This window comes from Volvox carteri (genome assembly GCF_000143455.1).
Source record: "Volvox carteri f. nagariensis unplaced genomic scaffold VOLCAscaffold_275, whole genome shotgun sequence".
In the NCBI taxonomy this organism is placed as follows: domain Eukaryota; kingdom Viridiplantae; phylum Chlorophyta; class Chlorophyceae; order Chlamydomonadales; family Volvocaceae; genus Volvox; species Volvox carteri.
The window spans coordinates 1,617-15,771 of record NW_003307808.1 but is presented as its reverse complement, the minus strand read 5'-3'; the positions used below and the strand labels follow the sequence as shown (position 1 = coordinate 15,771).

General features: G+C 53.8%; 2 protein-coding genes across 2 annotated transcripts; one reads left to right on the top strand and one right to left on the bottom strand.

Annotated features, from left to right (window-relative positions):
- Positions 1-430: 430 nt before the first annotated feature.
- On the top strand, positions 431-3,258 carry VOLCADRAFT_100995 (uncharacterized protein; the record flags this gene model as incomplete). Its single annotated transcript, XM_002959467.1, has 4 exons — positions 431-623; positions 1,171-1,322; positions 2,065-2,233; positions 3,146-3,258. The coding sequence occupies 4 exons, from the start codon at positions 431-433 to the stop codon at positions 3,256-3,258; spliced, it is 627 nt and encodes a 208-aa protein (XP_002959513.1).
- A 1,622-nt stretch (positions 3,259-4,880) lies between these two features.
- Positions 4,881-13,046, bottom strand: VOLCADRAFT_100994 (uncharacterized protein; the record flags this gene model as incomplete). The annotated part of the gene is made up of 11 exons (XM_002959466.1): positions 4,881-5,141; positions 5,673-5,738; positions 6,050-6,140; positions 7,770-7,838; positions 8,178-8,257; positions 8,676-8,741; positions 9,047-9,094; positions 9,527-9,647; positions 10,277-10,389; positions 11,411-11,657; positions 13,003-13,046. 11 exons carry the CDS (start codon positions 13,044-13,046, stop codon positions 4,881-4,883), a joined length of 1,206 nt encoding a protein of 401 aa, XP_002959512.1.
- Between the last annotated feature and the right edge of the window lie 1,109 nt (positions 13,047-14,155).

The following is a 14,155-nucleotide window of genomic DNA, read 5'->3' as shown; positions in this document are numbered from 1 at the left end:
GTGCTGAATATGCCTGTCACTTGCAGAGGCTCGCCCCTATAAGGTCCGGGAGATGTATCGGGTGGTGCTCCCGGGCGTCCTGGACTGCCGCTGGTACCAGCCAAAGGATCCATTCGTTTGTCGTGCTTTCCTCAGGTTGGGACCTGAACAAGAGTTGTGACAAGGAATGAGAATTTTGACGTTTGTGCCTAACAATTTTACCAACGGTTGCATTGCGGGAAGGAAAAATGTCGGAAAGGCCTTTTGGGGTGATCCGGCACGAATGACGGCATCACAACCGCTGCTTCACAACCAGGCTTCGGTATACGTTTCTTTGATCCGGAAGTCCTAAAAGCTAAGCATCCGGCACACACGAAGGCGCACACGACTACTACACAAAAGACTTGAGAAGTGTCCTTAAATAAGCGTTTCGCAAAGCCATCGCACTAAAATGCAGCTGTCCCAGGGCTTCAAAGCGCTTTTGCGGCAGTCCGCGCTGGCCCAGCCGGCGCAGCAGCAGTTGGGTACATGTGCTGCGGCGGCTCGCAAAAACTCAATCAGCAGCAGCGCCACAAGCGGCAGTTCGCAAGAGGGGGAGTCAACGGAAGGCCAGGCGCCGATGCCCAACTTTAACAGCGCATCAGGTGCGACCTCGTTTTTCCCTGTAGTTGTCCCGGCAGCTGCTCCGCCTTTCCTAAAACTTTACCTCTTTCACATTGTTTCAGTTTACCGCAATCATCGCCATCATGACTACCCATTTCCGCGTCAACAGGGAGCTCCCTGAACACAGGAAATTCCCTTTACGTTTACCATGAATTCTTGTGTGGCGCAGTGTTGGTCATGAGCATGTTTGGTGTCAAAGCAAAAATTCGATTCTTAAGCAAAATCGGGCCCTGCGATCCACGGGTCACTGCGTTATCATCCGAGTCCAATCATGGCGACCTGGACGGATGATCCCATCCCATTCAAAAAGGCCTTTAACAATTCAGGTAGACATGTACATGCACGCATAACGTAAGCAACGGCCGATCATCGCGTATAGGTGACGGCGGCGTCCTCCTTTGTCAAGCCGTACGCCCTCTCCTCGCATCTGTGCCTGTTTTTCAACCCTTTTTTCCTACGTGCCGTACATGCACTACTTCCCTCCCTCCCACCCTCCCTCCCCGCTCCCACCCTGCCCTACCCCCCCAGGCACGGAGGACCCGCGAGATGTTGCCGCCCGCGTGGGCCGCACCACCGGCTCCGGAACCGGTCCGGTGGAGCTGAAGAGCTGGGACGCCAGGGAGGGGGGAGGGGGGACTGAGAACGACAACGAGTGCCCGGGAGGTTACTCCGGGCCACAGGTGGGCCGGTGGGTCGGTGGGTCGGTGCGCGGCGACTCCGCAACAGTGGAGTGCGGCCCAGGGCATAATCCCAAACATGTTTCAAGCCATCGAGTCATCCGACCGAGTGTGATGCCTAACCGGTCCCAACTAGAAAGTCACAGCGGCTACCAGGCGCGCATGTCCCCGACACGTGTAGCGAAAACGGCCTCTCCCGAACGGCGTCTCCTCCCCCTCCCGCCGACGAATCCAATCGATCCGACCGGTCCGAGGGCGGCGGTGAATCTCTGGGCGGCACGGTCCCCCCTCCGGCCCCTTTGTGGGAAACAGCGGCGGTGTATACTAACCAACTAACTGCCTACCAACCGATGCCATACAGTCAACCGATCACCAATCTGTAACCCTCCGACCCAACCCCTCGGTAGGGTGGGGCCTCGGCCTCGGGTTACGGAAGGGGAGTTACCTACCGAGGCCGTTACCCCACCGGTGGGTCAGCCTACCGAACCCTACCGACAGGCTACTGGGACGAGCAGACCAGTCCTCTCGCCCCCCTCAACCCTAGCTCCGGAAAATCTTCCGACCATTTACTTTCTTCTCAACAAACACTCCCACACACACCCATGGGTTTTAACTTGAGCCAGCTACACTGCAGTGCGTGCTGTGCCGCAACTACACAGAGGATTCCACATGACGTGGGCCCCCCCCCCCACACACACGCGGTGTCAGCAGCCCCCCGGATGACGACACCCGCCGCGTCCTGCAGGAGCAACTGGCCAGTGGTGGCGCAGCGGGGCAGACGGAGGGGCGCCGAGTGCTACAGCCGGACGTGCAGGCTGCTAGCGGAGGTAGCAGCCGCCAAGGAGGTAGCAGCAGCTGTGACGATCAGGACCGCCGTGCAGACGCCGCAGCGGCGGCGACAGCTGGACCGCTGGGTGAGTGTGTGCCATTAGTGCCAGTGCTACGCCGTGCCCATGACGCCATCAGTTGTCTCTTCTGGATGGTCCTCTCTCGCGTATCATCAGCTGCCTCCTGCTTCGCAAATCACGCAGGCAGAAGTTTAGCTTGGTCAATTTATATATATATATATATATATATATATATTGACCAAGCTAAACTTCTATATATATATATATATTTAAATATATATAATATATATATATATATTTAAATATATATATATATTTAATATGTATAATATATATATATATATATAATATGTATATGTATATGTATGTATATATATGTATATATAATTATAATATGTATAATTTTGCGATTGCCATCATGGAAGCTCACCCATGGTATTAGGGCGGGTCCGACATAAGCAGCAGCAGGTGAGCGGTGGGGACACAGCATGACTGTTGGTCGGTGCCTATCTGCCTTTCAATTTCGGCCGTGATGAGGGTTTTCCTTCTTCTTCGTCCTCTGAATCGTCAGCACGGCTTGTGCTTTGTCAGGTTCTATCCTCACGTTCCTAATTTTCCGGTATAGTTCGCTCGCTGGTGCTGGTGGTTAGGGTTTAGGGCCACTACTTCCGTACACATACCGCTGGGTATGGGTATGGTCTTGACTCACCGGTCACCGCCACTGCTCTCTTAACGTTTCTTTTCGGAATCATTTTCGCCGTGCTGGAACCTTTAGCATAGCTTCGTTGCTGCAACCTTTTAGGTTCGCAAGCATGACTTTTGCAAGCACACACTCAAGCAGAGGTAATCCGAGGGCTTACCGGTGTCCTCTATCACAGCTTAACTCTTCACGCCTCCACACTGGTACCCTACATGATCGTGGTGTGATTGTGGGACCCATCCGGTCCACTTGCTTTTGGGCCGCACTCGCTGCAACAGGTGGTCGGATGGTGGCCCCAGCTGAGGCACCTTCCCAGGGAGAGGACCTGCCACCCGGCCACGACGGCAGCGGCTCAACCCTCAAGTCCCCCGCCGACCAGGCAGATGCTTGAATGATATGTAAAAGGGTATGCCGCATCATTCTAGCGTCATGTCTATTTTGCTGTCTTCCTTTGTGTTTTATCCTGTATGTCTGTTTGTGGATCCGTATTCGGTTTTGGTGCCCAGGGGCCGCACACATCAACACCGTCACCAAACCAACGCCGGCGCCCATCTCTGCCGCCGCTACCACTATTGATCCTGGTGTGCAGGAGACTTGAAATACATAGAGCCTGCGTGTGTGCACACGACGGCATGTGTACACGTGTGATTGTGCACGACGGAAGCACGACGGGATGTCCGAGGTAGTGGGAATCGATCCGAGAGTCAAGCTGTGGTATGGCGTGGCGCGTGTCTGGACGTTAGCCAAGGGTAACAAGGTTGGCGGCGTGTGGGAAGATGTGCTTTCATTACGTACCAACATCGTTCTCCGGGGGAAACACAGGCTACAGGTTTCTGAAACTTCATATTCATGGCCCCAACATTACCACAAGCGAATGGAATTGTGAGGACATCAAGCAAACCTGTGCGTTAGGTAACTACCTAATTAACTAACTAGGGAGGGGAACGAACGACAACGAACGGGGACGTCATCATGACTCATGGTGGTGTGTAGCGGCCCATTTACATGGGCAGGAACCCCAGCAATGACGCCATGGGGGTATTGTGCGGGGCCAGCTCCAGTTCCAGGAGAATCTCTCGGAATAGCCACGGACGTGTACGGCAGATACCCTCAGTGTTTCAGTTACCTGCCCGCTATTGCACCTGCAGAACGGCACTAGGGCCGTCAAGGCCTTGGACGTTTGACAGCGAGGCGCCGGGAATTTGGACGGATGTGCCAGGCGCCGTAAGGTGTTGTTGTTCGAACTATGGACAGATGTTAGTCTGATCATATCAAGTCTGCCCAATGTTCGCGTAGTCGTGTATGTATGTATGTGTACATATACGTCGACAGTGCTCTCGTACATACTACTAGCGTGCCTTGCCATGCACGTGCACATATGTGCCGCGTTCCGATGTGCTTGTTACGTCGGTGATCGAATGTTGCTGCTGTTGCTGCTGTTGCTGCTGTTGCTGCTGTTGCCACATGCACAGTGGGCGGGGTTATGGGTGCAATTGGGAGTGGATAAAGCTGTGTGTATAATACTGTATCAACACAAAGAAGTAGGTGTAGTTGGGAATGGAGAGTATAGTTCATACATTTCTGTTAGATGCATACTTTTTCCATATGGTTAGTTCCATGCAGATAGTTGTGGGTGAACGGCGAATATCTGGTAAATGTGGGCCCATACCTTCATTTGAACCGGGCACCTATGTCCACGGTATCATCTATCTACGAAAGAGTTCTGAGCAGCAAGGTACCGTTATCATCATGATCATCAGCGAGACCGGTCTGGAGATGGAACCCTAAGGATGAAAGATGTACGTAGAGCGACTTATCTCCCTTCCCCTTCACTCCCTCTTCTCCTCGTTGTCCCGACGGCGTGCATCTCAATGCGCGTCTAAAATTTGATCACTGATTCCTCATTTATTAGTAGTTCATCGACACTTAGTTCACTTTGCCGCGGGTCAAGGACCGCCACTTAAAACACATTTAAAAAACCGCGCTCAGGATACGAGGACAGCCCCATCAGCCTCATCCCGATGCGGCACTGAAGAAGTTGGCATTGGCGGCGCCACTTGCAAGGCCTTGCATCCTCGCCAGTCGGGCAGCGACCCCAAGCCCCTGCGGCTCCCCGTCGCCATCCATGTCTTCGTCTTGCCAAGATTGCTGCATGAACAGCCCACCGACGTTGCTGCTGCCGTCTGCATGGGGCCGCCTCAGGGCCGCGATGACCTGGTCCCGGGCGGTGGTGGCGGACCGAAGTAGGGCGGCCGCGTTCTCCCGGTTTCCCAGCTGCGGCGGCCGAGTGCGAATGGAAAAGGGAGGGGCCAGGGAAGGTTCGGAGGGAAGTCAGGCGGGCGAGGCAGCTCGCCCTGTTAAAGGGAATGGAGAGGTGTCAGGAGAGGATATCCAAGTGCGAGGTGAGCGGTGAGAAATGTGGAGATAGATTAGTGGGATTGATGCGGGTGGTGAGGTCGGCGCCCCGCTGGTGAGATGCCTGCCGTGGAAACCAGCAACCCAAGTTCCAAATACGGACTGCACACCATATCGTCCTGTATGTATGTATGCACAGTACGAGGACCCCAAACCTGCCAGTTCGTTTAGGTACGGGTGAAGGACCCCAGGCGAGTGGACCCCAGGCGAGTGGAACCCAACAGAGGACAGGAGATGGGAAAGAGTCAGGCACGAATGTTAACCAACCGTTTTTCATGTCGCGGCTTCACCCTCGAGTATGTACGGTCATCCTTTTCCTCACCAATCCTTGTTCATCTTTCCTTGCTGCTACGTATCTGTGTTGCCGTTGCTGAAACAGATTTTGCTTACCGCTTGTGCCAGGCTTAGTACTCGATCCATGGCGGCTTGCAGGTTGCCGCTCGTGCCCAGAGACGCCTGCGACCCGGTCAGTCAGTCGGCGGACCAGGGGCAGCGGACGAGGGTGCGGTGCTTCGGCGAGGGTGTGTACGAGAGTGGTTTCGGGGCAGGGTGAACATCATGGAGGCAGCAGGGTGCGTGGACACAGTACCTCAATGGGGCGTCGGAGATCATCTACGAACTGGGTATGACGATGGAGTGGATGTGTGTAGGGGTTTTATTCATTACAGCAAGGTGGATTGGGGGGTAGCTGGAGTGTGATGTCGGGAGTGTGCGGTAGTCCTTTGTGATGTTGGGCTTGGGTAATGTGTCGTTGCCGTGAAGCTTACCTCGAATGAGAAGGAAGGTGTGATGGTGAAGCGGTTACGCTCGTCGTTGGCGTACGTGAAGAGGATGTCGTTGAGGGCATTGTAGAAGGACCTGTGTTGGGTATGCGAGGAGTTAGGGGTTTAGGGTTCTGCGGTATCTGCGCAGGAGCGGTGCGTGCGTGTGCCGTATCCCATGACATTCAACTAAATGAAGATGTGAGGGGGGGGGCCCGTGGGGAAGAGGCAAGCTGTAACCCAGCCTTTCGTTCCTAGCCAAGCGGGGACGTCACCAGGCAATAGAAATCTATATTCTTGTAGAAGTGCTCACTATATGATAAATGTAATGATAATGTATATATATATTATAATTTATAAATTTATATCATATACATTAACCGCAAATAGTTGGGGACTAGTTAGGGTGTATTTCCAGTGCGGATTAAGGCCAGGGATTAGGGCACGGAAGCCCTTGGTACGAGCTTAGCACATAGTTTCGTTCCATAAGGGAACCAGAAAGGTTGAAAAGGCGAGGTAAGTTTGCCAACAACTTAGCCGTTTGAGCAAGTATCGATGGAGGGCAGAGGGTTAATCCCTGGCCTTAATCCGCACTGGAAATACACCCTTAGCTAGCTAGCGCTAAGCCGCTCAATTACCAATTGGAAACACCCTGTAGCGACCTTCAGCTGGTCAAAGAGAACTGAGTTTGACGTGTTTGGTCGCGTATTGTTGCGTTCATATCCAGACGAGGCCGAACATCGTCATACCATCAATTATCTTCGACCAGCTGAAGGTCGCTACAGCTGTACCGGTCCCCCCCCTTCGAAAACCTGGCCACCTGGCCAGGGCTAACCTCCGTCAGGGTCCTTGGACTGCTTGTGGTAGTCTTCTATGACCACGGTGAAGGTTGCCTCCCCGATAACTGCTGTGACATCTGGGTCGGATAGCACTCTGTGAGACATAGAAGCCAGACCATTAATTCGGCATGGCTACCCACCAGCAGTGGGACGCCAGCGNNGTCTAGTCCCGGGATGAATCGGGGTGCTGGAAAATGTCGCCACAGCGCTACTGTCCGAAATGCTGTCGGTCACTCAGATGGCTTCCTTTCTGACCGCCCTCATCCAGCAAGGAGCCTGGGCAGCACCCCGATTAATCCCGGGACTAGACACCGCCGGCGTCCCACTGCTGGTGGGTAGCCACGGGTCTGGCTTCTACGTCTCACAGCACGCGTGCTATCCGAACCTGATGTTGCATTGTTATCGGGGAGGCAACCTTCACCACAGTCATAGAAGACTACCACAAGCAGTCCAAGGACCCTGACGGAGGTTAGCCCCGGCCAGGTGGCCAGGTTTTCGAAGGGGGGGGACCGGTACAGCTGTAGCGACCTTCAGCTGGTCGAAGATAATTGATGGTATGACGATGTTCGGCCTCGTCTGGATATGAACGCAACAATACGCGACCAAACACGTCAAACTCAGTTCTCTTTGACCAGCTGAAGGTCGCTACAACCCTGTTACCCACCCGCCCGCCCACCCGACGAAAACATACATATAGTACGCTAATAGCCTCAATGGACTCGTAAGAATGGAAGGAAGTGCTAAGCCGGCTGCCGCCACAATTCGTTGTATCAGGTTGTGTGCGGTGCAGCAGGTTGCACCAGGGGAACAAGGCGTAATAATACTCTTAACAAGGTTTCCGTACGGAAACCTTGTTAGGACACGTTAGAGCGTGTTCGGCCACTTACTGCTCAAACTTCTGGAGCCGAATGAAGGGTTTAAGCACCAAACCCACTAGCCGGGTCATATCCGCCAAACTGTGGACGGACAAAGGAAGGTAGTGAGGAGGGCAGGTAGGAAGGCAGGTTTAAGCAGGCAGCAGGCAGGTAGGGAGGCAGCGAGGATGAATTCCTTTCATTCCGAGTCACCAGCACGACATTACTTTAAGCGGATGATTTCGTTACCTGCACAGGTTTCGCTTTCTGCGCTATGCATGAATAGCCATTGCACATTGCCCAGTAACTCGTCAATAAAATGGGTATCACCTGTTCTTCAGATACCCACCAGCATCACGGCTATTAAAGGCTTTGGGGCAGTTTGTCAGGCCCTACCGCGTTGCGGACCGATTGCGGTCTGCAGTAGAAACGTCTCCGTACCTGTACAGCACTCGTACATACTCCAGGCCAAGGGGATCATTGCTGGATAGCAGCGCAATGAGCATCACTGTGAACCGAACCTGAAACGTAATTCACAAATAAGAGAGATTCACGAGTGAAGGTGAGCGGGGAACCCAATCTTAGGGCTAGGTGGGATGCATGCAATGTTTACTTGCGATGAGGACTATCCGACATGCCGTACAGGGCCCCCGCCCAAGCACGCGAACGGCTACTACGACTAAGCACACTGCTACTGCTTGTCTATGTTAACATCCGTCCAGGGAGGGATTCCAATGGGTTTTCGTAGGGACTTATTGACATAGTTAATCTTTCTGTGCGTGTGGGCGTGTGAACCAACACCGCGGCCGATGCTGATCACCGCTAGGATTAGCCATGAGGCTACACAAGAGCCTTGGTCCGCTCCTCCTACCCAAGGCGACCAAGGCTCTTGGGCCGCTCCTCCTACCCCCGGGCCCTAGGGGCTTCTCAGATGCGCACCTGGTAACCGTAATAGTACGACAGCCAGGAGCTGGCTGCGCCAGTCAGGAAGGCAACGTAACTCTCCTGCGTTGGACCCGGGCGCGGAGCCCGGGGGCAGGGGGAAACGGCACGCATGGTGTTGTTGAAATGATCTACTTTCGTTGGCGGCGCTGTCCACTATATGGTAATTGCCGTCGCCGCCACCACCCCTGCTGTTGCGGGTGACTTTTGTCAAAGCTCGCTCTTGGCATATCCTTGATGCAGATTAGGCAGGGTCAGCAGCTCCTTGAGGTGGCGAAATGAAGTTATTACTGGTGGATTGGAATATCTCCAGTTGCCTGAAGAAGCACCTCCTCCCCGACCACAAATCGATCAACGCCCGCACGCACCATTCGAGCGCCTATGTCCTCCAGGCAAGCACGCACGATAACAAGAACCTGCGGAGGATGTGTATATGGGGGATGTAAGCAATCGGTACATGGGAACGGGTCTGGGTAAAACAGGGCACATGTCGCCATTTTGAAAAAAGACGCTTTAAGCACACGCTTTGAGTCCGCGTGGACTTAATCAGGCAATGCAGAGGGTTCCTGTTCAGTGGCTCTACCTTGACCACGTGTCTAACGCTATTAGGAACAAGCTGACATACTGGCAGCCGTCCAGAAACCCATACGCAGCCATGCTACCCCATTCACCCTCACCATCAGCGCCAATTGGCGGGGAGTTTGCAAACTCCCCCGTGACAAATCCGCTATATTCTTATCTTTTATGCAACCGTGCCTGTGAACCCCCCAAAACGTTAATTCTTATCCCCCCGATCTCTTTCTTTTACAATCCCTTCCTGCTCTGCGTCTTTCCTGCTTCGCTCTTACCCGCACTTCCCGCTCCAGCGCCGCCACCAAATTGTCCACGTTGCCGTCAGTCAGGGCCTCCGCAACCCGTCCCACGTATTCCTCGTAGCGCTCGAGCTCCGCATCAATATTTCGAATCGCCCTGACGCCACGCTTATCAGGTTTTTGGAAATGGGCGAGCATCATGACGACGTGGGTGAGATGTGGGTTCGGCATCGCAGTTTGGAATCATGGCATGAAAGGTGGTTGTTTCGAGGAAATGCTACACATAACAGGCCGCACAAGCACAATAAATTTGAGGACATCTCGACGCACAGCATCTACAGAGATCTTTTCAACAGCCACCAGTGCTATATAGCAGTTTGACTACAAGCACGACTGCTAAGATGATCGAACCGAGCCGCGCGTATTAATGTAGAAGGGGAATGTGGAACTTAGGGCATCATAACGGTCCCGCCGCCATATGCCCTGTGCACCGCCGCTTCCAAGACATGCAGTGGATGCGTAGGCCGAGTAGGGGTTTTCACAAGCGCCACGTGCAAGGAGCTAGCGTCATCTACATGGGGTTATAGGTTAATTTGTCCCAGCGATAGTGTATGCAAATACGCCGAGACCGCCAGGCACTTGAATACGGGCGTGCAAGTATGCATGGATATGTTAAACATGCCGCTCATAGGCCGAGCCGGTTCCCGCCAGGGTTCGATGCCTTCTATTTCCGCCCCAGCTCGCGGATATCCAATGGAATCCCGCTATGAAAGGCCTGAAGCCCACCTTGCAATCTGGTTCTGTACGGCAGTCTCAAACGCGTCAATGGCGGTGATGCTGAGCCGCCGCAGCGCAATGGCCACGGGGTCCTGGCCCAGGACCACGTAGTCCTCAAACGCCTGCGCGGCCGCCAGCACGGGACCGGCGCCTATGCTGGACAGCAGCCTGGCGGCCTCAGACGTGAGCCCCGGGGGACTCAGTCCGCCGGCAGCCGGAAAGCCAGGTATGAAGGTAAGTCCGGGTAGCGGGCCCGCTGGAACAGAGGCGGCACACAGAGATACATACAAACATACGCATGCATCTTGGTAAGTACTGGCGGCAGAAGGTAAAGGGTGCAGATGGGCGAGCCGGCGGAGGCCTTCATTACGCGCACATGCATGACAGGGCCAGGCCGCCGGTACCTTTGCCTTCAAATGCAGTAAGCCGAAGCAGCACAACGACCGGCGTGAGGAAATTTGGCTTTGAGAGGATCGGGCATTGCATCTGCACGGGCCAACCGGATGACCTAACCAGCGGAAGACTTGTACAAGTCATACCCCGCAATGGAGTAGCTTGCGGCCGAAAAGGCCTCTTGAGGTGCTGGCAGGGCGCTGGCAGAGCACCGTCTGTTTCTGTTAGATGTGTGTGCTGCACTGTATGATAGCTGCTAGTCGCAACGACCAAGAACAACACAATTAGGATGTTAGCTACCCGTAATACCGCTACCTGATGGCCCCGCCCAACCTGACCGTCCGGTAATAAGGTTCCCCCCACCCGCCAGGGGGACCCACCCGCGACGGAGCTAAGGAGCTTCCGAGCGGGACCGTGGTGCTCTCCGAGGGATGCCAACAGTTCGTCGTACTCCTGGGGTACGACACACCCGTACACATCCGTACACATCCGTACATCCGTAAGGAGCACTGAATAAGGGAAAACTCATGTAACGGGTATACAGGCATGCAGCGCGTACGGCGCGCACCACAATGGTTGCGGCACGCGGAGGTTTCATGTAGAGGCAAGCCGGGTAGCGGGCGCACAAAGACTGAAAGCTGGGTGCAAGCATACCACACCCAACCGCGCATTCCTCTCGTGTCCAGCCAGGACAAATAAGTAAAGACATAAAACAATAATGCATGTATGTATCTACAAGGACTTGCTCACCTTCCCGAAGCTCTCCGCTTTACTCCTTTGCTCCGGGCCCATCTGTTCGGTTCCATTGCCACCGGAGGAGCCCCCGAGTCCGCCGTACGCCTGGCCGGCCCACCAGCCTAGCCCCTGGAACGCGAACAGCGCCAGGAACGCCGCCGCCCGGAAGGAGCATCTGCTGCTGCCCACGGTTCGCATGAGCCGCTGGCGGTGATACATCGCCGCCTTCTCTTCTTCTTCGGATAGGTTAATGGGACGCGGCCTGCCGGTTAGGAAGCGAGCGATGCTGGGAGCTGCTGGGTGCGTATGGGCCAAATGAAAGGCATGCAGGCACTGCCTCAAACGTGAGATTTCTTGCCTTGCCTTGCCTTGCCTTTTGCTTTGCCTTGCTGATGAATTATTTCGGATGAACGCGCGTGAGTCGTCCTTCCTGGCTTGCAAAGTGAGCCGACAAGAAAGCACTAGAATGCACAGTAATGCACTACGTTCACAGCTGGCGTTACAATTCCCGATAATTTCCTAACATGCGTACGTACTACTTAACGAAGCAATTCAGTGCAAAAAGAAAAATACACAGTAAGGCAGCACAAAAGACCGGGACTTTTATTGGGAAGAATCTGGGATCATGGAAATCCGGTCGGGGTACTTGGCGTTCGTATCTTTACCTACCTGATACGACTTCAGTAATATTCGGCCCCTCCGGTGTTTCGGTCGAGGAACGTCATCGATGTGGCCTCTAGGTGCGTGCAACAGACACACGATGACGCTCCTGCTGTTCCGCAACATCCAACCAAAGAATACATTGATGCTCGCATCGCTTGCTGTCCTGCATTTCGGGCTGCTTCGTCCTGAAGGGGGAAGACGCCGGACCTCGAATCAGGCTTCCTAAACTAGCTCGAGTGCCATTCGTTGTCCTCGGCATTGCAGCCAGCAACTATGTTCTCTATCACAGCCTCGTTACAAGCCAATATGCAAGCAAAGCAGTTAGTCAAAACCAGGTGTATGGCTATAGATATTATTCCTACCCTTTTAGACCCTTTTTTTGCTCATCAGGTGCGTCGCAAGTTTGTAGTTCATTTGCTAAGCGAACTAAATACTAAAGAATAAATGTCGGCGACATGTGTGTTATTTTTTTCTCAGTTTTCCGCTAGCAGTGCCGAACCTACTCGCTGCTGCAGCGCCACACCCTGCTATGACCTGCTGCCAATTAGATGCCGGCGTGAATAAGGATTTTCTTTATATCATAAACCCTAAGCTGTGAACTGGTGGGATGCATGCGGCTCGCAGCCACCGCCAGCCATCTATCTAATTGCAAAAATCGAGGTAGCTAGTTTTCGAGCTAGATTGTACCGTGCTTTCATTATTATTTCTCTGTTCGGAACAGAAAAACCTGTTTCTTTTACCCAAGAGGAGATTTCCGGCTGATCAGTGAAGGTTCGCACTGTCCGCTGACTGCTCACTCATTTGCAGAAAATCAGAGTATGAGCAAAAGATTATGTCATCTGTCGTAGATTCTTAACCCGTGCTTAACAGGAAAGGGAGAACATAACTTCGTATGCCACTTGACCGTACTTGACACGGAAGCTAATCATGAGCCGAACACTCACCCACCAGACCCGCCGCCTCGCCACCCCCATGGCCTGATCAACATGATGAGTAATCCCTACTTGATGTCTTACAGCCCAAGACTTATCATTCACACCGTTTTCATCCTAGAAAATACACGAAGCCAGCGTAACAGGTAACAGGTACATACGAACATGCGTCCATGCTGTATTATTATATTCCCGTCAGCAGCAATATCCTCACGCACATTCACCAGGCGCCCTTAAACCAACTGGTCTACGTAAGCCTAACAGGCAGCTCACTGCGATAGACAGCTGCGGCGCGGTGGTCCACCAGAGCACCAACGGATCCCCGCGACGCTGCTTCCTCCCGGCTGTCACTCTAAAGCTCATTCCTGTGTGCGTGTACATGTCTAATTCTACTGCGGGTTAGCGCTAACCCGGAGTATGAGACATGCTAGCCAGCCCTGTTACATGCCATTAAGCTCGCTCGATGGGTGAGGAATACTACTGCTCCTTTGTTGCCACATATCATTTCTCCTTGCGGCCACACGAGCCATGAAGCAATCGCCTGTTCCTTGCTCACTCGTCCTTTTACTGGCTGCCGCCGCCGCCGGCCAGACGATGGGGTTCATCCTGTTCCTGGTTATCGTTCTACTCAGCCCCGAAATAACTCATAGCTCACAGGCTGGTTGTGGCATGTGGATAAAGCTGCACCACCGTCAATGATGTGGCTCTTGACGGCCGCCTCTTCCCGCCTCACCACAGATCGCGTAGGCGGCTTCTCTATGTATGCCGTCACTTATCTGGATTTGCTCACGAGCTGCTGCTGCTGCTGCTGCTGCTGCTGCTGGCTGCCGCCTGAGAAGGCTGACAACGCACTATATAGGTGTAACACACATACACACACCCCATACGCAACCCTGTATGTTGGGCACAACAGGGACCCCCTTTAGGCAACCCCCGCTGCAAAACCAGCATCGGACCATCCTTCCATCGCCCGCAACTGCCGGCCCAGCAGGCAGCCGCGCAGGTTGGGCCCGATTCTTCCGTAGTTTTAATAGATAGTAAGCAATAGGCGCGTCCAGCAGGCTAAAGGGCACCAGGCAACTGCAACACAACACGGCATGCATGCCATGGTGGTTATCCTCCACGTACTCGCCTGCAGCTGCTGCAACTCCGTCAGCTAGACTGC